The 27,759-nt window shown below is 39.7% G+C and overlaps 1 protein-coding gene across 1 annotated transcript in view; it reads left to right on the plus strand.

The window, feature by feature from the left end:
* Nucleotides 1-27,759, plus strand: part of cdh10a (cadherin 10, type 2a (T2-cadherin)) — a 92,089-nt gene that overhangs the window by 53,957 nt on the left and 10,373 nt on the right. Inside the window, exons 5-11 of the mRNA XM_041814077.1 lie at nucleotides 2,761-2,928; nucleotides 5,856-6,037; nucleotides 8,663-8,916; nucleotides 14,568-14,704; nucleotides 14,824-14,945; nucleotides 20,139-20,247; nucleotides 22,669-22,920. Coding sequence (XP_041670011.1) covers nucleotides 2,761-2,928; nucleotides 5,856-6,037; nucleotides 8,663-8,916; nucleotides 14,568-14,704; nucleotides 14,824-14,945; nucleotides 20,139-20,247; nucleotides 22,669-22,920 — 1,224 coding nt within the window. The remainder of the gene's footprint in view (nucleotides 1-2,760; nucleotides 2,929-5,855; nucleotides 6,038-8,662; nucleotides 8,917-14,567; nucleotides 14,705-14,823; nucleotides 14,946-20,138; nucleotides 20,248-22,668; nucleotides 22,921-27,759) is intronic.

The raw sequence follows: 27,759 nt of genomic DNA on the forward strand, positions 1-27,759 counted from the left end.
TCCGAGTTTTCTTCAACTAAAACTAGACAAAACTAAAAAGGATAGAAATGATTAAAATGTGACTAAAACTAAAATACATTTGATCTTAAGACTAAAACTAAGACTAAAAGTAAAAATAGCTGCCAAAATTTAAACTGAGTGAGTGAAGAGTAATGCACACTATGGTCTCTGTTAAGTTCACTGTATAGAGTACCTCATGTGTTCAGTGCACAGTGAGGTCTGTGCGTCTGCTCCTCATTCTCATTGCCTTTTTGCCATATAAAATGTATATTGCAAACATGTCGGTAGTTGAGTGGTTAAGGCGTGCGCCATGTACACAGGCGATCTGGGTTCGAATCCAGCCTGTGGCACTATTTCCTTCATGTCTCTCCCTGCTCTCTTCCCTGTTTCTGACTCTATCCACTGTCTTATCAAAAAAGGCCAAAAATAAATAAATTTAAAAAAATGAATATTGCCACATGAAAACATGCTTCTATGTTGTGCTCATCTGAACAGAAGTCTGTCTGCAAAACAACTCAGACTCGTAGTTTAAGATTTACCTTCACTTTTGAAAAAAAAAAAAAAAAAAAGCTTTAGATCATGCTTGGGCCTATGAGTACAATTGATGAGTTTGAAGAGAACATGCAAGGGCGCAGTTATGGTTGGGCTTGAATGTTTAGGCTTTATCTTTAACACAGACTAGGGTGGGTGCAAAATGTTTTAATAGCTTTTCTCTCTCATTAGTCATAATCACAGGTTTAAGGGATTTGTTGGAAAACTAGAAGGTGAGCAAAACTTGTCTTTGATATCAATTACAGAACTGACCAGTAGAGGGGGACAGTTAGTTCAACTACCATACTGTTAACTTGCAGGTTTGCACACTTGATTTGGGGAAAACTGTTTTTAGTAAAAGGATGATCTGTTAGTAAATAATTTCTGCTAAAATCAGTAACTGTTTTTTGTTTATCAGTTGCATGGGATTTGCATGACTTTTTTTTTTTTTTATCCATCTGGATAACACCCTATATGGGGCTTTTCCACTATGACTTTTGGTCACACCAAGCCTAACCAAGCCGTGCTGATTCCAACACCAGTTTGGCCAAGCCAGGCCGTGCTGAGCCGCACTCAAAAGGGAGCTAGCCCCGCCTCCAAACACACCGCGTTGATGTCGAAGCGGTTTGCAGGGTGCGATTTGCCGAGGGGGGTTATCCCTTCTGCTACTGATACCCCACCTTCATGATACATTTTCAGCCCACAGGGAGATACGTTTTATCCCTGCCTCTGCTCCAGCTGTCTATAACTCTGTCACAGTGGTGGTTTAATGTCACCATTCACTGTACCACTTAAACATTTATGACACAAGAAAAAACTCGTCATTTATGGCCCCATACTATGGTCTGGAGTTCTCATACTGACGAGTAAAATCAGGGCGGACCAAATGCAGATCCAGGATTGTAACTTTTTCTGCACTTACTAACAACAAAAGTTTAACCCTTTCCCATTCTTATAGACAAATACATTCTAGACCTTTTTAAAATATAAAATGCTAATAATAAATAGAATTTCCCATTCTTTCTCTCAAAGGTGTCCCGGACCGGCCATCTTCTTTGCTTTCATAAGTTTCAAGATATGTTGTCAACCTAATTGTGAAAAACACCACAAGGCCAAGATTTAACTCCAGAGTGCATCTTTCTTGCTGCCCGTTTGTGGGCAATTTCATTCATTTTTCTCTGGAGAAGATGTTAATTTCAGCCATAATGTCAGAACCATCCAATGTACCCTCACTATTTGCCACCTGAGAGTGAAACAATTGGATATGCTCCTGTAGAAGACTTAAGTTTGTAGATCAGCCTTATTGTAAAGAAAATCCCATTTTATTTGTGAGCTTAGGGAAAAGAACTACAACCCATACAAGCTTAGGTGTTGCAGTGACCCTCTGTTACGATAGAAATGATTACCAGGCCCCCCAGTCCTTACCTATGGCTATTGATAATGGCTACACTGTATACACTCAGGGGCACAACAAGGGATTTTGGGCCCCCAGAAATAAAATTACACAGGGCCCCCCGTAGTTGGCCTGCCAGACAAAAAATATGTTATGAATATCTATGAATTTTAATGAATCCTGGAACTAAAATTTCCCTATATTAATAAGAATTTTTTTACTGTGGTCAAATTAAATTTGCTAACATTAGTTTATTTGTTCATTAGCCTATTCCCAAAGTATGAGAAAATAAGCCACACACTAGAAAAATGCTTCAATAATGCAAAGTGTACTTCACCATGCATTTTATCCCCCTTAAACTGATTTACTTTACCGCTGACATTTAGGTGCTTTTGATTCAATGACACAAATTACAAACTGTATGATCTCTGCTTTCTTACTGTTTCAATGTGTAGTAGGTGTCATCATTCATGTGTCTTCTCTGTTTCAAGAGCAGCTCAGGACCTGTGATGCCAAAGTCCTTTACCCCTCCACCCTCTCATCTTCACGCTCTTTAAATGCTGCACATAAACGAAGCACATCTGACACTATACGAATGCTGCCAGGGAACATAATCCAGGCAGCAGCTACATTTCTCCTCAAAACATAATTGGCAAACCTAATTAGCTGTGTATAAATGCAATTTCCTGAAAACCATAGTGGAGAGCAGAGATTGCATTGATCTTAAACTGATCTCATTTTCAACAAAACGGCAAATCACTCTCACCGAAATGGAGTTTTATTTTAAATTGGCTAAAGTGCTGGAAACAACATACTTTTTTTTTTCTTTTTTACAGGCACCATCAAGACGGCTCTGCCTGGCATGGACAGAGAAGTGAAGGAAAACTACCAGGTGGTGATCCAGGCCAAAGACATGGCCGGACAGATGGGCGGGCTTTCAGGAACCACCACGGTCAGCATTACGCTCTCTGATGTGAACGACAGTCCACCACGCTTCGCCAATCGTAAGAGCTCAGGTTTTAGATTTGCTCTGTGCTGATTTGTTTTATTTTGTGGGCCAATGTTAGGGTAAAAACTTGGAAGGCAAGCTGACAAATCAGCCTTTTAAGAAGAAGTTTCATGCAAACATTTATTTTAAATATATTTATTTGTCTCTGTCAGAAACATCACTTTTTGGTTGTGCCAGGCATGATCAAAAACAGCGGATGTCCTGATTTTCTCCCACAAAAGTCACAAGAAAAAATAAGTTAATGTATAAAGTAAAACCCAAAAGTTCCTCACAGGAGCTTCAATTAATTCAGCATGATCCTAGTACAATACCAACATTGTTACCTGTTTCCAAAAGTACAACAGCAAAAATATGACTCCCAGTCATCCAAAGTTGGGTCATTCCCAGAACTGACTATATTACATGAATATGTCCTAATACACTGCCATCATACTCCATACATTCAGTATGAAAAAATCTGTACTTACTTTAGTGGTTTGGTACTGTACCATTATTACTATTATACCACTATTGGTTCAATACTACCAATCAATGAATTATCAAGATGATATGGTAAATTATGCTGCTTTTAAAGACCCTGTAAAGAAAAAATAAATCTGTGTTTATGTTTGTTGTGATAGATCACTGTGTTATGAACCCCCAGGTCAAATTTCAGTCAAATAAAGCATCTCCAAGTTTATAAAATTAAGCTTCAAGTCATGAAAAATGAGGCAGTAAAATCTGCTCCAGGATGGTGTGGGGGTGTCTGTTGAATGCGCTGAAGCCTCACCCACTCAAGAAGAACATGATCCTCACAGGTTTTAAAAATGTTACTGTCTGAATGGAGGAAAGCACTCATGCCATTATCCTGTCTCTTGACCTTTTGTTGACCTTAGAAGAAGAGACAAAGTCTGTTCAAATCTCTGCTATGTTGCTTTAAATAATCCATAAACCACTGTGACAACAGACTGTGCTGAGAAGAACTGCAGAACTGTGATGAGGAGTGGCTCATAGATAAATTGAATGAGTTTAACATGCCCTCACTCAGTAAGCATGAGCAGCTATCTTTTACTTAGAACCACAGATAGAGACACATACAGGCAGCGTAGTCTGCAGCATTAACCCCCTCACTCATGGTGTCATACTTGGAAAAATACTTTCCCCTAAAAACATGAACAAATTAACCAAAACATGCATAACTATAACTTTGCAATGAAACATGAACATTATAGAACGGTACAAGAGTGAATTCCTTTGCACAAAATGAAACCAGAAGTCCCTGCTCCAGGTGACTGCTTCCTTCCCTACTGTGGGCTCATGACATCGTGAGCCCACATATTGGCCCCGCCCATATGAAACCAAGCCAGGAAAGAAGTGAAATGGCCTAAATCCACAATTCAGTCACATGTACTGTAGATCTCAGTGTTTTCACATGTTTACAGCAACTATATTCTAACATATCTAGAGTGTTCAGACAAAAACTTTGGATTTCACTTTACAGGGTCTTTAAAGGTATCAAACATCAGAAATTCTGACCATTTACTGGACCACATTTATGAACAGGTCTGATCTTAATTAAAAAAAAATGCAAAAAAAAAAAAATCAAAAAAAAAAATCAAAAATCAAAAAAAAAGAAAAAAAAAAACTGCCCTTTTACATATATTATCTGTATTGTTATTTATTATTGGCATCAATTTTTGGACACTTACACCCTGTGAATAAAAATGTATTAAAATCTTATATTGTAAAAATAATAATAATAATGCATTAGAATCAAAGTTGTTGCTCATTATTAATACATTCAAAGCTGAAATTACCCCCTTCAGGGAAATCCAATCGGAATGAATTATATTATATTATTTATTTATTTTACATGGTAAAAATAAGTTATTTGTTGCACTTAAACTGGAGTTTAAGGGGTTACTCTTCTAGAATTAATCAATATTCAATATTAATGCCCAAGTCTGATTTTGATTGTTTTAAAAAAGAAAAACTGACATTCTAAAAAAAAAAAAAAAAATGTATCATGTTTATTTTGCTATTTTTGTATGGCATCTTCTTTGCCACTTAAACCCTAAGTGTGACAATTTTTTTTTATATTCTCAGAAATAACAATGCATGAAATGAAAGTTGTTGCTCATTATTAACATATCCAAGGCTGTGAAATCCAGTCTCAATCTGGCATTTAAAGGGCTACATTATTAAAAAAAAAAAAAAAAAAATCAATATTTGATCTCATGACCAGATCTAATTCTTGTTGTTTTAAAATGCAAATAAATAACTTTTAGACAAAAAGAAAAAAAGTAGAGTATCTTTTTGCTATCGACATTTGTATGGTGTCCTTTTTTGGTGACTTAAACCGGAGTGTGACAGTTTATTTACTTTTTTTAAAATTCTAAACAATGATAATGCATACAGATGTCACTAGTTGCTAATTACTGACATATTCAAGTCTGTCATCATCTAAGGAAATTTGACTTGCATGTAGAACAAGAAAAATACATGTTTTTGCATTTTTCACATAAACAAAAATCTGGGTTTTACACTTAAACTGGAACAAAAAGATTTACTTTTCTAAGAATAAAAAAGTCTGATTATTATTGTTTAAAAAATGCAATTAACTGATATATATATATATATATATCATTTATTCAGTTGTATTTGTTGGTGTAATTGTGGAAATAAGCAGAGTCCGAGTTTTTCTCTCATTTGATTTTCAAAGAGATTTCCGAAATGCTCTCTGGATTGGATGGATTCCTGTTTTTATTCTGATTAATTGAATGTTCTTCTTTCTGAGTGCAGTATTTATAAAAGTTAATAGTACATTTTCTTGTTTCAGTGCATTCATAAGGCTGATGTACCCTGTTATAAAGCACTCTCTGTTGAATTTACTGGTATGAAAAGTTCCTCACATACAAATTCTGACTGACTCATTCTGTACAGATTCCTTTCGTGTGACGGCGGCAGAGTCCACAGAGGTCGGAGGTGCCATTGGTCGAATTAAGGCTGATGATCCAGATATTGGGCGCAATGCAGAGATGGAATACAGTGTAGTCGGAGGTCACGACATATTCAACATCATCACGGACCAAACCACACAAGAAGGAGTCATCATAATCAAAAAGGTACCTGATAATTGTCCCTCATGGCCTTCCTTATCAGTCTTATTTCATGAAGCTATGGAGTCTGCAGCAAGAATCAGACGCCAATAGCTGTTATGTAACAACAACTTGATTGATAATGGCTGTGCAATCAGATAAAACACTTCTTGTGACAAGTGACATGTTTTCATACAGCTGCAAAGAACGATCCTCTGTCTTCAAGACAAGCTGAAGGGTTTGAAGATGAGCCCTTTAGAAAAAAAGAGATTTTAACAAGGACATCAAGTTAAACCTGGATTGAAACATGATTACACAACTCCAGAAGCAATGTCCGGCAAGAAATGTTCATGCAGTAAAAGGCTGAAATATACTGTTAGTACTTCTTTATTGCGGTAATTCAGTAAACCGATTTGAAGAAGACGTCAAGATTATGTCAATGATTGCACAAGCACACTGGTGGCAGAAATACCGCAGACCCAGAGAACTGGAGAGAAGAGGAAAGAACCCTGGTAACTGGGGAATATTGTCTTATTTTGCCAGCAGAAGTAAAAATTATGTCCTTAAAGATGCTTCTTGAAGAAAAACATTTAATTTCATGGTTGTGTAGTATTTGAAGCAGTACTTCTGGTGTATTTCCCAATTAGTCAAATAATTAATAAAGTGCTATCCATACAGGTGCAGCTCAGCATTAGTTTGTAGTTTTTTGACTTGATTAACAAAGCCCATGACTTTTTTGTGTTCTTACTGCTGGTAAGGTGGTTTTAAGAGTGACCATGATTACTGGTGACTTTCAGACCAATGTGTCTGTGGTAGTCCTAGTCACAGCAAATTTAAAGTTTCCCAGCCACTGCAGGAAGTGTATGGCTGCAGAACACAACTGTGAGACATCATGGCTGTCAGAGAGTTTGCCAGTACGGCATATATACCATTTAAGAACTAGTTATGCAAGTGGGGGATCGCTGTAGCTACATAAGCTGAATTAGTGTGTTTTTACAGTGGATGCGGGAAAAGCGGTATAGAAAATGTATGTATGGATGGATGGAGGTAGCTTTGTTACTCTCTGTGCAAAAGCCCTAAAGTCAGCAATAAAATGTTTAAATGTCAATCAGGCCATCCTTAACCCTAACCTACCCTACCCTAACCCCAACCCTAATCCTAACCTTTCAAAAATACACAGTATAACTGGACCCTACTGGATGTGCGATTTCTTCCCCACCTTCACTGAATGATTCGGTTAGCATACTTTGTCTTTGCCAATACAACAACCAACAACACGAAAAAATAAAAAATAATAAAAAAAATATTTGACCCTCAGGCCTATCTACAATAGACACAGACACAACTTTTTGCCCAATTCACTGTGCTAAACATTACATCCAGGGGTAACGATGGATGAAAGAGTCACTTCGACATGTGCCGCCCCGTGTGTTGCCCTTCAGTTCCTACCTCTAAACCATCCATGGGTCATTGCAGAGAGGTCAGAATCTAAGGATAAACTGTAAAATGACACTAACTGCTACTCAAACAAAACCTACAATAACAGTTAGCACTACTGTTCACCTTCATAATGTGAGTTTTACTGACTTATCATGCTTTGTTCTGATTTTACAGCCATTTGAATGGGACTAAAAGAGATGTAAAACTGCATTATACAAGTTCTGTAGAAAACAGGAAGTTTGAGATACAGTGGGCCCCTGCTGATTGGTCAGATGCTGTGATGTCACTTTCTGTGATGTTGACTGATCTCCACTGATTGGCTGAGAAAAAAAATGATACTAGTTTTACTTATCTCAGGGCTTGGGGGAGACCATGAGGAAGTGGACTGAAGTGACCATATATGGTTCCTTGCTCCATAGAGGGCTAAAACACCACAACACAGAAAGAAAGTGTAAAAAAAAAAAAATGATTAGAAACATTTGATACTTGATTTTAGTTGGAGGTGGGAATCAGGCTGAAAATCAGCACAGTTGTCTTGTGTGTGAGCTGGGCTCCAGTAACATGTCACCATGGCTGTCCAGGCAGGGACAGGATTAGGAATTAAAGGCTGAGTGACATTATGTATGCAAACATTTTATAAAAAGGCCCATCTAAGACAGCTTGTCTTCTACTGATAAACATGTAAAATATTTGGAAAAGCAGTGGATTGTCAGTAACTTTCTGCCCCCAGTTAACCCACCTACAAATATGTAAACGGTCAATTCAAGTATAGGGTTTCTCTGGATTTTCCGTAAGCCTGGGTCTTTATTAGTTTCAGCATTGATGTAATTTAAGCTGTCCTTTTACCTCTACTCAACACTTACATTTGACTTCAATGGAAATACAGATAAGTACATTTTCGTATTTAAAGAAACGCCTTCTTTTAACATTTATTCTTGTAATAAAAACATGACAGAATTTATTTTTGACTTAAGAGAAGTGTCAGATAGCCTACGCCTGTGAAATGAATAATACAAAGCACTCTTTTGCTGGAAACTCTTTCTAGTTTCCCCTGAAGATCTCTCAGATCAGCATTCCTTACTCTTCCTTGGATTTAACTTTGAATTTAAAGTGAGAATGGAAAATGAGAAATGAAATGCAAAGAATTGCCTATCAAAAATCCTGGAGGCGGACTGTCTTTCTGCTTGACTTCTGATGCTCTTTTATCTCCAGGCACTGGATTACGAAACCAAGAAGGACTATGAGTTCAGAGTGGAGGTGAGAAACACGTACCTAGATGCAAGGTTCATCCATGGTTTGCAGTTCAAAGACTACGCCACGGTAAAGGTGACGGTGGAGGATGTGGATGAGCCGCCCATTTTCGCCAGGAACCCTTACATCATCGAGGTGCACGAGGACACGGCTGCTGGCAGCTTCGTCGGCGTGGTGTCGGCCAGGGATCCTGACGCTGACAACAAGCCAGTCAAGTATGTTATTAGACACAGAGAGAAGTGTCTAGAGCTTCGACAGAGCCAGGCTGTGAAGCCAAATGTCCAATCCCTACTTGGCCAAGAAAGGCAAAGTCTGCACACTCACTCCAAGCCACCAGAAGAAACATGGAGAGCATTTTTTATTTTCACACCCTCTAAAATCTGTCACCAAAGTGTCTGATGCATAAGTATAAAAACAAGCAATTTGTCCAAGTTAAATTAGAAATAACATGGGATAGTATCATGAGACCTGCACATTTATTGTGTTTGTAGATTACATGCATGTACACCACCCTTCTCAGCTGGTGCAAGCATACCTGCCTTGAAGGTCTTTGCAGCTGTAAAAGTCTTTTTGCCCAAACCCCTGCCAAGCCATGCTTTTGCTCATAACACAAAATCCACCCCGAAATAATTTGTGCCAAAATTAGAATGCCTTGTCAAGTTGTATTTCTTGCACAAATAAATGCACTCATTGCAATGTAAGCACACAGGCCTTGGACAAACAGATAAAAACACATACTTCTTACATTTTGTCTGGCCTCCTGACGTCTGCATTTGCAGAGCAGGTGTGAAAATATTTGCATTGAGAGACGCTGGAGTGGAGAGCAGTGCATGCATCAGGCAGGAATGAGAAAATATAAGCAGCCACCAGAAAACTACAACAAGTCGGCCTATAAACAAAACAAAATACTTTTCCTGGGAAAGCTCTTTTTTATAACCATTGTGGCGGGTTGGATTATTGCAAAATAATGCAAATGGCTAGCTTTTGTTTCTGCCCCACACCTGGCTCCCCTGGAAGGTGACGATCCTTAAGTAACTCTGAGGCTTTGGCTTTGTCCACACTGAGACGAAAACGATATACTTCCTTTTCATTTTGAAAAAGTTTTGTATGAACACGGGATCGTTTAAGGAAATTTCTGCATAAGTACAGAACCACTAACCTTGCAAAGCAGAGGTTTTCAATGTTTCTTACTAGCAAATCCATCTTGCAAAGCTCCCATCTGAACCGTTTGGGCCCAGGTAGAAAGTGACAGGACCAATCAGCGACGAGGGGCAGTACTTTCGTGGGCAGCGGAGTAGTGATGTAAGCAAGCAGCAACAAGAGGCAGGTGCAATTGTGGTGGAAGAGCTTAGCGGGGATGCTGCTAAAGTGTAAGTTTTACCAGAACTTGACGACATTTCTTCTTTAAAAGAAAAACAAAAAACAGCAGTGCGTTGTATTTTTTTTTTTTTTGAAAACAAAAGTTGTTTACTGACATGTCTACAGTCACAGTATGCAGTTCTATGGAGTTTACTCCTTGTAGCAGCTACGTCACTCGTTTTGTTGCTCTGATTGGCCGGTAAAAATGTGACAGACAGAACGTTCATCCAGTCACCCTCCGAGTTTTTTTCAAAGGTTCTGCCCTTTCCCAAACTCTGTCTGTGAGAGGTTTACCAGATGGATGTGTTTCACACATCCATCTGGCGTGTCAGGTTATAGTCTTGCAGGATGGACCCTGTTGTCTGCACTTTAGACAAAAGCCGACTTAAGTGATGGTGATGGTTGTCTCTTCTTTTTTGAACATTCGCAAACCAACTATGTGAATACTGCTACTTACTGTAACGAACAAAACAAGTATGTGGTAACAGAATAATGCAACTTATGTGAAAGCAGACCAGCAGGGGAGAGTGGAGGGGGAAAGGGGCAGGAAAAAAATCAGATGTCCAAAAATTAGTCTGAGACATAGAGTGGCTGATTCAACAAGCATAATCTATTTATCAACCACAGCACACCACAGTCCAGAGATTCTCAACCTGTCTAAAATCTGAAATGTAATTGTTGTTTCCTTTTTCCAGTGCTGTTTGTTGATAACATCCAAGGAGCATCAAAACTTTGGCATGATAATAATAATTTTCATCAGATTTATTTGTGGCTTGGATGAAGATTGCAGACTCTGGCTTTTATCTATGATACATTTCATCTTCCTCCCTTTGTCCATCTTAACTACCAGAGCTGGACTATACCAATTTTTGACAACACAATTTTACTCCTGAGAAAATCTGCACTCACTATTCAGCAAACTAAGAAAATAATCAATTACTTGTTAAGCAAAGATTTCCTCACCCACCCAGAGGGTGTAATGCCTTATTGTTGCAATTTGATTCTTTCTAAACTCATTGTTCCAGCTTTAATTAAAGTAGTATAAAATCAATGTAAAAACAAGCAACACATGGCACAAATACAAAGTCTCCTCTTATCAGTTTTTTCTTTAGCAGGAGGTTGAAAATGTGCCCACTTGGCTAAATCTAATCCATCAGCATTGCCATGTGTCAGTGTGGAGGAGAAGAGGGGGTAGGTGGAGGAGGAAGAAAGGGATATTTTTCATGCTTCCCTCCTGGTCATTTCCCCAGTGGAAGATGGCGGCCGACCTGTGAAGTGAATACAGACACTGTTTGTTTCCTTGCATTATGTAAGCCCACCATGGCACTGCTCAAAGTCAAAGTGAAAGAGCTTAATTTGCTGTATCGATTCACACAGCTTAGTCCCGCCACTCTGCACATATGGCGCCTGCCCGTCTCTGACACAGAGATATGCCACTCCCGGCGCGTGCCACATGGCGTATTGTATTGCATATTCAAATTTCAGTGGAATATGAAAGTTGACGATGACAAATGAGCTGGCACGAGAGACAATATATCATCTTTTGGCATTGGGGAACATGGAATCCATGTCTTCTGGAGAGTAACAGTGATGTCATTTCTAAAGCAGACTTACATGAGATTTGGAAGTACATCTGGGTGAACAGTTTCTTAGTGAACAGAACGGATCATGAGTGCATCTTTCAGCTACTGAACAATACAACGCAAATCCAATAGTTATCCAATGGCAGAGCTCGCCAGCCAACAAGTGATGTAAAAATAAAACTAACTGTACTGCAGCTATGCTTACATCATTCTGGAAAAAAAAAAAAAAAAAAAAAAAAGAAAAACTATGTGATTGTCAGATGTTGAAACTGAGACATTTCACCATTTCATGAAAAAATATTTGGAATCTGAATAAAGCATCACATCTCAAAAAAGTAAGGACAGGGCCATGTTTACCATATTGCAGCATCCCCTCTTCTTTTAACAACAAGCTGTAAACATCTGGAAGTGATGAGACCAGCTGCTGGAGTCTTGGGAGGGGAATGTTGTGATGGATGTGGTATATGGTTTAGCATTGTCTTGCAGAGGCCTACAAAAAGAGACATTCTGATGGGGGCATATGTTGCTCTAAAACCTCTATCTACTTTTCAGCATTGATAAAATTCCTGATGTGTAAGCTGCCCACGCCATATGCACTAATGCAACCCCATACCATCTTTTTTTTTTTCTTTTTTACTGTGGGTTGTTAACAAGCTAGGTCGAACCTCTCCTTTATTGTCTGCAGAACATAATGTCCATGTTCCTAAATTGAATTTAAATTTTTTGATTGGTCTGACCACAGAACAGTTTTCCATTTTGCCTCAGTCCATATTAAATGAGCTTTGGTCCAGAAAAGATGGTTTTGTTTCTGGATCCTGTTCACATATGGCTTCTTCTTTGGATGATACAGCTTTAACCCTTAGAGCTCACGCAGCACGGACTATGTGCCGCAGGCACATCCCTCTGTAAATTGCTTGGTAACTTTTGAACCATAAGTCGTTGACACTTGTTTTGTCCTGTGAAAGCTCTGTGTTGTGCCTTTCTAAATATGTTCTTCATAGATTCATAGCTCTTGCAGAAGATTTTCTAGTGAGCCCGGAACTTGGCTGACTTTCCGAGGTCTCTGAGGACAGCGTTGTTGTATACAACAATAAGTACCACAGTCATGACAAATGCTAATAACTTCTGAACCATAAGTCATAGACACTTACTCTTTTTTCCCAGCTATTAAAAGCTGACCATTTTGCCTTTTGTTTGCTACCCTTGATGTCTCCGTAGTCCTTAAGGACACCATTCTAGCGAGTGTGGAACTTCTGTGACTTTTTGGGGTCTTTAAAGAAAAACTCACAGCATGATAGTGCAAGGGACGATGATAAGTGTCTTTTTGTCCATATTTAATCCATTTTCGATCATGTACTTTGGCTTTCTTCGGTGGGTAGCGCCATATTTGTTGAGGGCAATGTTTACATGCATTGCATTGTGGGAGGGGCTGTTCTTCAATAGCAAGATGTTGCGTCTCTACTGCTTAAAGGAATGGCACAAATGAATCTAACTGCAAAAAAGCGCAGGGACTTTTTGTATATATGTAGATATTTTGAAATCTTTAGTCACAGAACATTTATTTTTTCATTGTTTTGTCCCCAAGAGATGGGAGAACAAGTCTGTGCAAAGAAAATGCTCAGTCACTATTGTTTACTGTGTGGTATCAGTAAGAATATTACTGAGTTTCAAAATACAATTTGCTTTTTTCCTCTTGTCTTTAGAGTTCTATAACTTTTTTAAAATTCCAGTGACATTACTGTAGTAGACATATTCTTAAAGCCCAGGTTGTCCTGAAAAAAAGTTGTTTAGAGCTTAACTGTGCACCACAGGGTTGATGTTTTATAAGCTTTTAAAGATAAAAAGTCCAGATGAGACTTGATGGTGAAAAAAGTAGCTGAGCTCTAAGGGTTAACTTGCATTTATGGATCGCATTGTGAACTGTGAACACAGAGTCCAAGCAGTGTTTTTCAGAACAGAATCATGCTTGTTTTTGATGCATTAAAGATCACAAGAATCCAATATTGACCTTTGGCCTTGTCCTTGGAATATTCAAAGTCTTTTTTAAATTTTTTGTTAAAGGACTTTTTACCTGAAATTATTTCACAATTTTTAGATGCAGTTTGTCAAAGATTGGTGATCCTCTTCTCATATTTACATCTTAGAGACCCTGCCCTCTAAAATCTTCCGTTTTTACCCAGTCATGTTTCTGAACTGTTGCCAATGAACCCGATTTGTTGCAAAATGCTCCTCCAGCTGTTTTTCATTGAAACCGCTTACTTTTCCAGTCTGTTGCCCTGTCCCTACTCTTTTGAGATGTGTGGTGCTACCAAATTCAAAATGAGCCAATATATGTAATGAAATGGTAAAAGTCTCAGTCTCTACATCTGATATGTTGTTTATGTTCTATTGTGACTATAATATGGATTTATAAGATTTAAAAGTCATTGCATCTGGTTTTTATTTACATTTTACACAGTACCCCAACTTTATTGAAATTGGTATTGAAGGGGAAAAAAATAAAATGGGTTATATCAATTGGTCTAAAGTTGGAAAGTGAGCATCAGTAACAAAATCAGCTTGATTATGTTGGTTTCAACTTGGATTAACAGTGGCCACACTATTGATTATTTCCAGTTTTGTTTATTTTTTTTTAAATCTGACCATACTTTTCCAAATAGTCCTTATTCTATTAAAAAGTAGGAAATATTTGTGAAGACCAAGTTGTCATTGAGCTCTTCATAATTGTGGTACTTGCTTTGCTACTAGAAATTAGCGCTCTCTTAGCTTGTGACAAACTCAGCTGACAGCATCTTGGGAATGTTCAAATAAAAACCAACATGCCAAGTCAACTTCTTAAATGCAGAGCAGGGTAAAAGAAGTGAAGTGCTAAAAGCTTAAAGCTCAAGTATCTATTCTGTCCTTTCTCTGTACCATCCACTCAGATACTCCATTGATCGGCATACAGACCTCGAGAGGCTATTCAACATCGATTCTGTGAATGGCACCATCACAACACTGAAATCACTGGACAGAGAAATGTCCAAATGGCACAACATCTCTGTGGTGGCCACTGAAATAAGTGAGTCTGGTGTATAGTGCTTCAGCACTTTTTGTTTTATTCACATCTTTTGTTGTGATTTACTTTATTTCACACTCTTCAAAAACATGCTGTCCCTTTCTTAACCCTTTTTATTTCAGATAATCCACGTCAGACGACTCGAGTGCCGGTGTTCATCAAAGTGTTGGATGTCAATGACAATGCTCCGGAGTTTGCAATGTCCTACGACACGTTTGTTTGTGAGAACGTCAAAGCAGGACAGGTAATAACAAATTTATGACCTTATGCATGAAAAATTGAAAGACATGTCTGTCTTTCTTTCAGTTTGTTTTGTTTAGTTTCAAGTGGGTTCTTAAAGACATGTCAAGGTGACAAGATATGTCTGGCATTTCTACCTCAAGTATTGCTGAATAATGAAATATAAGAGAGTTCTTGCTGCTAGACTGCCTTTCCTTTAACCCTTGAGAAATCCAGTATTTCCAACAAGATTGATTAGTCCTAAATGCGCAGGTATATGGATTATACCCACCATCACCGTCGAGTATACCCACTCCTCTCCTAGAATGGTAAAGGCAGTCAAAAGTAATTTAAGCACATTAATATGTTGCTTTTTAATGCATCACCCCCAGCTCTGCAGAAAAAAAGGGAGTAGCTGACTCAAAATGCCTAAACAGATTTCTCACTCTGTAGTCTGTGAGTCAGTGGTGATGGTAAAATCTGCTCTTTTTAGTCTGTTAATTTTCCAATGATCCTCACCATCTGAAGCAGCAGAAGTTAAGTGACAGTGCACAAATGCTCTCGGCCCATTTTTAGTGTGCAGCGAGCGCTCAGAGGGTACGGCAGATGACTTTTACTAACTTTCCGTCAGCGGGATTACAGTCCAGAGAGGATTTGTCACAGTGAAATTGATATCTGTGTGTGGGAGACATATAATCAGAATATATGAATATATATGTGCCTTTAACTGAAATAACCTTGAAGTATGTAAACCCTGTAGTTATTGTGGGGATGCAGTCTTTGGAAGACATTCTGAGGAAATGGTTTTCACTTTTATTGGGCGAAATGCCAAACCGTAGTTAGCAGTAAACAACAGGGGAAGCTGAGGGAGGAGTTTCACGCCAGTCACTTCCTGACATGTACAGCGGAGGTGACCCACAATGCTCGGAGTGTGCGGTGCATACTGATAGATCTGTGTATTTGTATAGTCTTTCACACTGCAGCAGCATGTGTTTGTAGTTTAAGAGGCAGTACTCCCTGTAATTATCAAAACTCTTCTCACCAGTTGTACATGAATCTACTCTGTTTTGTTAAGGTTTCTTCATAATGAGTGCATTCACATGGACTGGAGTATCCTGGTTAGGAGCCATTTTCAAACTGAAAATCCTGCTTTGTTATATCCTTCTGTTCATGATTAGTCCTATCCTGGACTCTTACTAATGCATTGTATTTTGTGTTTACTTTGCACAATACAAACCAGGGCAAAATAGAAATCAGAGAAAAAAAGACCTCTGTGGCTTATTGTGGGCTAAATCTATCAAATATGTCCCAATTTCATCTGACTTATTCCTGATTATGCAGTAGGATGCCAGTAGCCCTCCTTTCCCATTCATTCTAACTTCTTGACCCTAACAGAAACTCAGAATCATAGGATTGCAAACAACAGATATGTGGAGGAAATAATGTGTGTCATTACATTTTGACAAGCTTCAGCTACTGAGGGAAAAACACTGAAAGTCAAAACAAGAAGGCTTAGCTTTCACACAACATCATGAAACTGAACAGTAGCTTGGCCTTGACCTCTTAGGAGTCAAACCTACATTTGCAAGGTAAACAGGAAGTTGTTAGAGTTGTTCGCTAACTTTAATCTGATGTGAAGACAGTAAATTAACTAAGGGCCAGATATCCAAAGTCTCTTTCAGCTTGACTTCTTAAGAACCCTTTTGGAGGAGAGACAAATTGTCTTAAGGAACCTTAATGAAGTCCAGTTGCCCTTTTAGGATCAAGCTTTGAATAATTGTGACTTGAATGAGTGCACAAATCAGAGCTTGTTGAGATCGATTGGGACATTTTCTCCTGAGAGAAATTTTCTCAAACGGGACCTTGTAGAACTTAAATTGATGATCCCTGCGCTTAATGATGAGGAGACACGTCTGGATTATATTTCTCAGAAATAAAACCCAGAGAGGAGGAAACAGATTAATGCTGACGTTCTTCTGTCTCTGTAGGTTATAACAGACAGAACAGACCTTTTATAATACTGTCATCAACTACTGTGAGCAGAATATGACAACACAGCAGACAATGATCTTGCCCTTCAGTTCCCAAATGGCAGCATCATTGACTAGGGATACACACACAGTTAGCTAGCTAAACAGTTGAAGTCAGATCTCTTTGTAGTCTGCACCAGAATTAAAGTTCACTTTAACTGATTAATAACTTTTTTTGGTTGTTTTGTTAGGCCCACATTCCCAGTAAACTCTGTCTGAGCTGATATGCAGCTAGTAGCCCCTGTAGTTGTCTTACTGACTCCTGCCATGTAACCACATAGCTCTTTTCTCCAACATAAACCACCACTTAGTGTCAGCATCTTGTAGGAACAGCAGTGTTTAATACTATTTGTTGTCCAGAGGTTGTGTTGTTTGCTGAGAAATGTTGATCCAGTTACACTGTAAATACCTAAAACTGTCCATACTTTTGTAGACTTTCATCCTGGTTGCAGTGCAAGGGACAGATTTCCACTTCTGTAGATAACGTAGTGTGTAAAAATCAGAACAGTGAAGTTTTGAGAGGGACCTTTCCAATTGAAGTCATTTAGATAGTGACTCAGATGCGATACAAGGGTTCAAAGTGACTAAAACTTACAGTTAAATTTAAATCTATAATTTTCTGCAGCTGAAAGGTGATGTTGACCCTGGCAAGCCGGATCGACTGTTTCAGATATCCACTGCATAGATAAACTATGCAATCATACGGAAAAGCTCCAATGGAAGGCGTTACAAAAGGGCAAGACTTTTCAAAAATTCTCGGCAGGTGATTGGAGGACCATTCTGTCTCTCACATTCATGACCAGCCAGAGTGACAAGACAAAATGACGTTGGCATGCACTTCCCTTTAGCTTACAGGTTATCGCTGATGTAGATTGTTATTGGTAGAGCTTTTCATTAAATAAAATTGCCAAGGCCGGTCTGTGGCGGTGCAAAAATTTCTTCTCTGCTGAGACAAGTTTTCGGTGTGGCTCTTATTTTCAAAAGAAATGTGGAGTAAACTGACGCTTTCCCAGAGCTACATATGAGCTAAGAGCTACCACAGCAGCAGCCATTGGATACACTGGTAAACCCCACCCGAAACATAGGCCTGGAGAAGAGTGAAAACATCTTTTCTGTCATGAAAAGCTTTCAGTATTGCTATCGGTCTTGTTTTTAAAAAATAAATGTCGTCCAGTTCTGACAAAACTGCCGCTGTGGCTACATCTGAGCTAATCACTCATGCTAAAGCCAGGTCAGCAGAAGAGTGAAAACATCTTTCTCATCATGAAAATCTTTTAGTGTTGTTTTTATTCTTTATTTCATGCAGAAACATGGTCCAGTTCTTGTAAATAAATGCTATACTCAAGCTATATCAGAGCTAAAGACTGCACTAACGGCTTTGAGTACAACTAAACTCATCCTTTACATGCTTCCTCTTGGTCACATCATCCATAAACATGGTCTCAGTTTCCATTCCTACGCCGATGACACACAACTCTATCTACACACCACACCATCCGCTCAGCTCCCCCCTCAGTCACTGGTCAACTGTCTGCAAGAAATTAAAACCTGGATGTCAGCCAACAAACTCAAACTTAACAGCAATAAAACAGAGCTCATGGTTTGTGGCCCCCAAAGCACTGCTCAGGAAGGTTGGAGATCTGGTACTTCATGTGGACGGCAATCCCATCTTCCCATCCTCCGAGGTCCGAAACCTGGGCATCATCATGGATTCCACCCTCTGCTTCCAGTCCCATATCAAATGCATAACCAAAACTGCCCTTTTCCATCTAAAGAACATCTCCAGACTCAGACCATCACGCACGGATTCCGTTGCAGAGGCACTAATCCACTCATTCATCAGCTCCCGTTTGGATTACTGCAATAGAGTCCTGTTTGGGGCACCTCGCAAAGCCCTGGACAGGCTCCAGTATGTCCAGAACTCTGCTGTCAGGGTTCTCACTCGCACTAGGCCCTGGCAGCACATCACCCCCACCCTCCTCCACCTCCACTGGCTCCCAGTTACATTCCAAATCAAATACTCCTCCTCACTTACAAATCCCTACGTGCCCTTGCCCCTCAGTACCTCTCTGACCTCCTACAGCCATATACCCCAACCCGGAGCCTCTGGTCCTCAGACGCTGGCCTTCTCACAGTTCCCACCTCCAAACTTCGCACCTATGGAGACAGAGCATTCAGGACTACAGCCCCCATCCTCTGGAACTCCCTTCCTGAAAACATCCGAAATGCTCCATCCTTGGACATGTTTAAAAAACTCAAGCACCACCTGTTCACCACAGCTTACAGTCTCCCCTGAACCTGCCCCCTACATACACTCATCTTTGTGTTTGTCTTTTGTGTTGTCTTGTTTTCCACTCTTCTGTAAAGCAACTTTGGGTCTCCTGAAAGGCGCTATGGAAGTCCAAGCTATTATTATTATTATTATTAAACATCACCTGTTGCTATTGCCTTGTTCTCCTCAAATGATGTGGACTGGGTCTGAATTGGAACTGGATTGGAGCTTTTCAAGATGGAATTGCCTGATGACAGCAATGGAGTCTGGTAAATCCATTTGCTTGGCAAGGTTAAGTGAAGTTAGATGGACATCTTTTTTGAGGAGATGGAGAATACAGTTGCACAGTGCTGTAGCTCAACATAGTAGTCAATTACAGCTGCAACTGCTTTATGTTCCTTTTGCCCTGAAGACCACAGTGCCATTCACATGACTGAAAGGTACAAATATGCTTCAATTCTTTCATCGCCAGAAGGCAAAAGTCAGTGTCTTTATTGTTCCAGAATAATTCTTTCATTGGAAACTGGCTGTGGCCATCCCTGCACAGGTAGTCCGCAGCTGTCAAAAAAAGGGGTAAGATGTAGACGTGCACATTGTGATGTGGGTTCATTCCAGTCTCTAACCTTGTGATATAATGATTGTCTGCCAAAACACAAGACGGCATATCAAAACACTCAATCAAAATCAGGACACTCAAGTCCATATAGTGCATGCTCAGTTGCTGTTATGTTTTCTGACAACAGTGTGCTTCCTCTCATAACTTCAGTGAACCAAAAGGTGTAAAATGTTAGACTTTTGAAGGTATTTATCAACCTTGCAGCGTTCAAGATAAGACGCTTTTATGTTCCTACTCTCCAAGACGAGAGATGACAAGCTTGAATGTGTTTTTCTGATCCCTTGTCTGTTTTCTCGGCAGCTGATTCAGACAATAAGTGCTGTTGACACAGATGAACCCCTCGTTGGACACAAGTTTGTCTTTAGTATAAGTGCCACCAACCCGAACTTCACCATTGTTGACAGGGAAGGTAAGATAAGCCGATTTGCATTTTTATTGGAAAACCAAATGAAAGTGCTTCTGTGTGTATTTTAAAGTTAACTTTGAAGATGTTCATGTGGGAATGACTGAAATGGGGTTTGGTATGATGGAAATCTAAAGAGCCATTACTTCAAATATGATGCAGAAAATCATCAATTGGAACAGATTATATAAAATATGTTTGACAAGAAAATGCATTCCCTTTGTAGGATTGGATTTTTGATTGACTTTTTCAAAAGCTTTTTAAACTCTGGAGTTGTTTGTGAAAAAAAAAGGCATTTACAGAAGAGCCATTGTGTAAGCAAACCATCAGACCGTCAGCCCACATGTGCACTGCATTGTGTTACAGACAGACTCTCCTTTTGTCTGTCACACACATAAAAAAAAAAAAAAAAAAAAAAACAGTTTAATGGAATAAGAAGTCAGTGAAAGAGAAAAAATGCTGCAGAGGTTCAGCAAAATTGGAGTAACAGGTTTGGGATCCATCCTGTACGGGTGTTTTCACAACTTACGTGTATGGTTCAGTTATGATAAACTCCAGTCTGTTTGCCAAGCTGGTGTGGTTTGTTACTGCTGGTGTGAGAGCTGTCAATCAAAAAACCTGGGACTGAAAAACAACCAAAATGAGACTGTCTGAAAGGTTGGTATCTGCCTGCTTTAATGCACTCTGCTGCTGTTTTCTTCTGCTGTTTACAAAAATGAGATAACATGAATTAAAGCTCAAGTACTCTTTATTTCCAAGAGTATTCATCTGCCTGACCATGACACCGACAGGGCTGTAGTGACATTATACTCAAATAAATGACTTTTGCAGCTACAGCAGGCGCTTGGAAGGTTTTCCTCAAGATTTTGTGGTGTTTCTGTGGGAATTTGTGCCCATGCATTCTGTAGAGCATTTATGAGGTCAGGCTGATGTTGGACGAGAAGGCCTGCCTCGCAATCTCCATTCCAGGGCATCCCAAAGGTGCCCAGTGGGGTTAATGTCATGGCTCTGTACGTGCCAGTCAAATTCTCATCTTTATAGTCCTTGCTTTGCTCACTGGGGCACGGTCATGTTGGAACAGAAAAGGGCCTTAGCCAAACTGTTGCTACAAAGTTAGAAGCATAGCATTATCCAAAATGTCTTGGTATGCTGGAGCATGAAGACTGGCCTTCACTGGAGATAAGGGGCCAAGCCCAAACCCTGAAACACAGCCCCATACCCAATCCTCCCTCCACCAAACGTCACAGTTGGCACAATGCAGTCGGATAGGTAATGTTCCTCCTGGCATCTGCCAAATCCAGACTCACCCATCTGACGGTCAAACAGAGAGGTATGATTCATATTTATTATGATTCTCCATAGAACACGTTTCCACTGCTCCACAGTCTGGTGTGAGTGTGCTTCTCCATTCACTGCTTGCTGTTGGAGGCTTGCATGCCACTGCTTGGCCATGGAAGCCCATTCGATGAAGCCTATGCCACAGTTTTACACTTATATTAATGCCGGTGGAAGGTCAGAACTCTTCAGCAATAGAATCAGCAGAGTGTTTGCAACATTTGTGTACCTAAGCAGTCCTTGGCCTCACTCTGTGATCTTATGCGGTCTTCTGCTTCATTTTTGAGCTGCTGTTGTTCCTAAATGCTTCCACTTTCTAATAAAGTCACTTATAATTGGCTGTGGAATATGCAGCAGGGATGAAACTTGACTAACCGTCTTGTTGAAAAGGTGGCATCCATTCAAGTACCACGCTTGAGGTCACTGAGCTCTTCAGAACGACCCATTTCAAGAACACAAAGCAGAGCCTGAAGGCACACACCAGCCCAGTTCATCAGAGATGGAATAGAAGTTCCTTTGGGTTCAAGTGATCTTGGATCTTGGCCTGGGTCCCTAATGTGAAACCACCCTTTCGCGGTCTTTACAGAATCTAAAAGTCTGAGGCAGTGTTAGACTCCAGTATTTTCCTCAGCCTTCTAGTCTAAGGCAAGCAGAAAGCTCTTTAACAGCAGCAATGTATTGCTGCTAACAGACTGAAAATAGAGACTCTGAAAGGACACTGGGAAGTCAGCACTTCATGGGAAAATAAACAAATTTTAGACTTTAATTAGTTTTGGAAGTGAGCGTGGCCATGCATAACCACCATGCTTGTGTATTTTTCAAAGGGACAATACTATATAATTACTAATTAAGCTGTGAGAGTTTGTTTTTGAAGAATAAAGTTCCTAAGCCAATAACTTGTTAAAAATATGCTTGCTTTTCTCTTTGAAATTGTGATTAAATTGTCTTCAGACAGCAATTTAAAAAGCCTGCGAGTTATTACAAGCTGTCTGTCAGAGGATACAAAGAGAAGAGATTGTTTCTCCAATGATCATTTAGCTAAGTGAAACATCTTCACACTGACAAGCTTCCCCTATTTATATCTTTCCGCAGATAACACCGCCAATATCCTGACGCGGAGGGGAGGATTCAGCCGGCGGGAGATGAGCATGTACTTCCTGCCTGTAGTGATCTCAGACAATGACTACCCCATCCAGAGCAGCACCAGCACGCTGATAGTACGAGTCTGCGCTTGTGACAGCCGTGGAAACATGCAGTCCTGCAACCCCGAGGTCCTGCCCTTCTCAGATGGTCTCACAACCGGAGCTCTGGTGGCCATACTGCTCTGTGTGGTCATCCTCCTCAGTGAGTCCCCCTCCATTATGAGCATGTGTTAATTTCCTTCCACTAGTCAAAGATTTTTATTGCAGGGACGTGAATAAAAACTGTTGCTGGCCTGTGAGAGGGGAACACATCTACAGCGGCATTTGAGAATATCTTATAAAAAAAAAAAAAGACATGAAAGATACCCATTTTTGGTGCTTTCCATCATACAAGCCCAATTCCAAAAAAGTTGGGGCACTGTGTAAAACAGAATGCAATGGTTGTCAAATCTCAAGAACCCATATTTAGTCAGAATAGAACATGAACAACTGAGCAGGGTCAACAAAAGGCTGAAGAAGTGGCACTAGTAACAAACGTCTAACAGGAGCATTTTGAAACTAATTAGGTTAATTGGCAACACATCAGTAACATGAATGGGTATAGACGGAGCATTTTAGAGAGGCAGAGTTCCTCGGAAGTAAAGATGGGCACAGGTTCAAAAACTGCATCTTAAAATATTTGGACGGGAAAATGTTCCTCAACATAAAATTTGAAGACTTTGCCCTAGTGGTCATGCCCCACATATGCAGGTGCCAAGTTCAAGTCCGGCCTGTGGCTCTTTTACTGCATGGTGTTCCCCTCTCTCATCCCTGTTTCCATTTCTATCCACCGTCTTTTCTCTCCAATGAAGGCAAAGAAACCTTGAATAAATGTATAGGGGTACAGATAGCCTATCAGTTAGGTGGCACTTCATGTAAGTTGCCCCGGTTCAAGTCTAGCATTTGGCTCTTTCACTGCATGTTGCTACCCACTCACTTTCATCCCTATTTCTAACTCTATCTACTTTCTTTTCTCTCCAATGAAGGAAAATAAACCCTAAAATAAATCTTTAGGGGCAAGACGTGGCATCTTTTCTGCATATTTTAACCCCACTCTCATCCCTATTTAAGACACTTTCATCTCTAATTAAAGGCATAAAAAGCACTAAAATATATCTTTAAAAAATGTAAATGTGCAAAGACTGTAAATATACTAGCATCAACAGTAAAATAAAAAAAAAAGATTCAGGGAATCTGGAGAAATCTCTGAGTGCAAGAGACAAGGATGCCTGTGATCTTAGGGCTTTAAAAGGCACTGCATTAAAAACAGGCATGATTCTGTCCTGGAAATCACAGCATGGGCTCAGGAACACTTCCAGAATTTGTCAACGCAGTCAGCCACACCATCCACAAATGCAAGGTAAAGCCAAATCATGCAAAGCAGAAACCAAATATGAACCTCTCTTGGCCAAGGCTCCTTTAAAATGGAAAACTGTTCTGTGGTCAGATGACTCAAAATTTGTAAATTCTGTTCAGAATACACAGACGGTGTCCCACTGATTAAAGAATAGAGGGATCATCTACATCTCTTGGTCTTTTCCACTAAGACTTTTAGCTGCGCCGATCAAAACCAAGCCCTGCTGATTTACTTTATGATCAGCAGTTTAGCCTCGCTGGGCTATGCCAAGAATGGTCCTGCTCTGGACCCAAGCACACGCACCTACCCTGCCTCAAAAAGCACAGTTATGTCACAGTAGTTCGTCATCATCTGGGGATGCTTTTCAGACCTGTTGAAGTCACAGCCGCTGCACCGAACCTTGAAACACCTGCTGGTTAGAAGGAGAGGAAACTGTGAAGTAGAAACAACTGGGGCTTATTCTTCTTCTGGAAGAACAAAACAAAACTACTGAAAACAATTTAAAAAAATGTAAAATGTGATATTAAAGTAAAAGTTAAAATAGAGTTTTAGTTAAAATAGAAAATGTAAAAGATGATAAAGTCAAAGGCAGCAGTGAACAGGTTTGTCTTCAACCTTGGTTTAAAAAAGCACAGACTTTCAGAAGACCTGATGTTTTCTGGGATTGTGTTCCTGATATATGGAGCATGAAAATGGTACACTGATTCTCCATGTTTACTTCTGACTCTGGGGACACACAGCAGACCTGCACCAGACGACCTGAGTGGTCTGGGTGGTTCATACTGGACTAGAAGGTCTCTGAAGTATTTTGGGCCTAAACCACTCAGAGCTTTATAAGCTAACAGGAGTATTCTAAAGTCTATTCTCTGTAGAAGAGCCAAGCTGCTCAATGTAAAGGAAAAGCCTCATCTAATGGTATGGGGTCGCAATATGGCGTGGGCTGATTACACATCTGGAAAGGCACTACCAATGCTGAGAAGTAGATATAGGTTATAGAGCAACATATGCTCCCATCCACACATCTCTTTCAGAGAAGGCATTACATATTTCAGCAAGACAATGCTAAACCACATGACATATCCATCACAACAGCATGGCTTCACAGTCCGGCCTGCCTGCAGTCCTGCAGACTTTTCACAAATAGAAAACATTACTGGAAAACGTAAAACAAAAAAATCCAGCGAAGGCCCAGGACTGTTGAGCGGTTAGAATTCTACATCAGACAAGAATGGGACAGCATTCCTCTCCAAAACTCCAGCAACAGGCTTCCTCACTTCCCATCATTTACAAACTGTTGTTTAAAGAAGACAGGATGCTACACAGTGTTAGTATGACCCTATTCTATCTTTTTTGAGACATGGAGCTGCCACCAAATCCAAATGACCTCATTTTTTTAATGGAATGGTAAAATGTTTCAGTTTGAACATCTGATGTTGTTTTGTTCTCTTGTGTATAAAATACAGGTGTATGAGATTTGCGTAACATTGCAATTTTTTTTTTATTTTTTACATTTTACACAGTGCCCCAACTTTTTTGGAAATGCCTCTGTACTTATTTTACTGGGGTTATTCATTCACTTAAGTTCATCTTGGTATAGATACATGACACACACAACATGCAACATTAGTATTCCAGTCAGGTCCGTCTTTTATAAACTCCCTGCTGCAGACATTTCAGGCTGCTAAAGTCAATAACATGGCCCAGAGTGAGTTGTTTTGCTCAAGTATGTGCTGCTGAGAGCACACAAAACCAGTGAATATCTCTGATATAACAAGGTCTATCATCACAAACAGGGCATTGAGTGAAACCTTGGAGTCCCATCTCTCTGCAATCAATAAGATGTTTCTGAAAAATATGCATTTCAGCCAGCAGTCCCCACTGCTACGGCTGGTGGAGGCTTGGCGATGGTACATATTAAAGTCATCATTGTGACATTAAATTCAAACAACTGTTTCCTTTGAATGGTTCTGGATTGTAGTAATGAAAATAATGCACTCAGTGATTCAGTTTCTCAGTGAATGGCTGCAGTAAATGCTTGAGAGAGAGCAACAAAAATGGAGCCTTGATGAGGCTATTGAACGACTGATTTTTGTGATTATTCGCTGAGATTTGATACTTGATAATGGCTAATCAATCTTTTAATTGCAGAATCTTACTGAAATATAATAAATTTAAAATCTAAATGTATCATTATTATTGAACATACACTATATTGCCAAAAGGATTCGCTTACCTGCCTTGACCTGCATATGAACTTAAATGACATCCCATTCTTAATCCATAGGGTTTAATATGACGTTGGTCCACCCTTTGCAGCTATAACAGCTTCAGCTCTTCTGGGAAGGCTTTCCACAAGGTTTAGGAGTGTGTTTATGGGAATTTTTGACCATTCTTCGAGAAGTGCATTTGTGAGGTCACACAATGATGATGGACGAGAAGGCCTGGCTCTCAGTCTCTGCTCTAATTCATCCCAAAGGTGTTCTGTCAGGTTGAGGTCAGGACTCTGTGCAGGCCAGTCAAGTTGATCCACACCAAACTCTCTCACCCATGTCTTTATGGACCTTGCTTTGTGCACTGGTGCACAGTCATGTTGGAACAGGAAGGGGCCATCTTCAAACTATTCCCATGAAGCAAGGGAAGAGTTCCTTTCACTGGAACTAAGGGCCAAGCCCAGCTCCTGAAAAACCACCCCACACCATAATTCCCTCACCACCAAACTTTACACTTGTTTTTTTGTGCAAAATTCATATTAACAATACATAACCAGTATTGCTTACCTTGATTCTAGAATAAATGCAAAGAGATGCCTCCTTTGATCATGATAAGAATTATTATTTAAATGCTGCACCAGTATTTTTGACACCATGACTTGGAGCAGGGGTGGGCAACTGGCAGCCCAGGGGCCAAAAGCGGCCCTCCTTTTCAACACAGCAAATTCCCAGAGTGAAAAAAATGGGAGTTAAACAAAAAAGAGTGAAAGAGTTAGATTTTCAGAGTACATTCACACACTTAGACTCCATCTAGTGTTTAGTGATGCTCCTGTGCAGTGTTAAAAAATGTAGTTCATTCACATGGTGTTGAGAGCAGTGAATCAACTCTATTCCTGAGTTCATTCCCAACAGTTTTGTTGCCACACCTACACTGCCACTTCAAAACTGGGGAGCAGAGTTTTCCCATTATGCATTGTGTGTTTAGATGTATTTTAGATGTTTTTAGATGTATTTATATATGTTTAGATGTGTTTAGATGTTACCTGTTGTATAGTTATCACTGCTGTGCTTCATTTGCTCATACTTCTGGTGGATTATTGTTGATTTGATGTTAGATACATCTGCACCATGAGTGACACTGTCCCTTGAGTTATACACTTCCCACACGTGGCATGGACTAGTACATGTTAAGGGGCTATGAACTATTAGTCAGTTTGCTTCATTCTGATGAGAGCACAGCAGTTTAGCCATAATGACACATGACTAATGAAAATTGGCAGGTGTTTGTGGCATGGTAGATTTTCACCTGGTGGTTTTTAAAGGGGTTTGAAATATAACTTCTGTGCAGAAAAAAATGAACACTATGAAATGTTAATTACAAACACTGAGAAAGAGTATAGTAACTCAAGATGGGAGTTAATTTTACTCTTAGTGA

This window comes from Cheilinus undulatus, linkage group 19 (genome assembly GCF_018320785.1).
Source record: "Cheilinus undulatus linkage group 19, ASM1832078v1, whole genome shotgun sequence".
Classification (NCBI taxonomy): domain Eukaryota; kingdom Metazoa; phylum Chordata; class Actinopteri; order Labriformes; family Labridae; genus Cheilinus; species Cheilinus undulatus.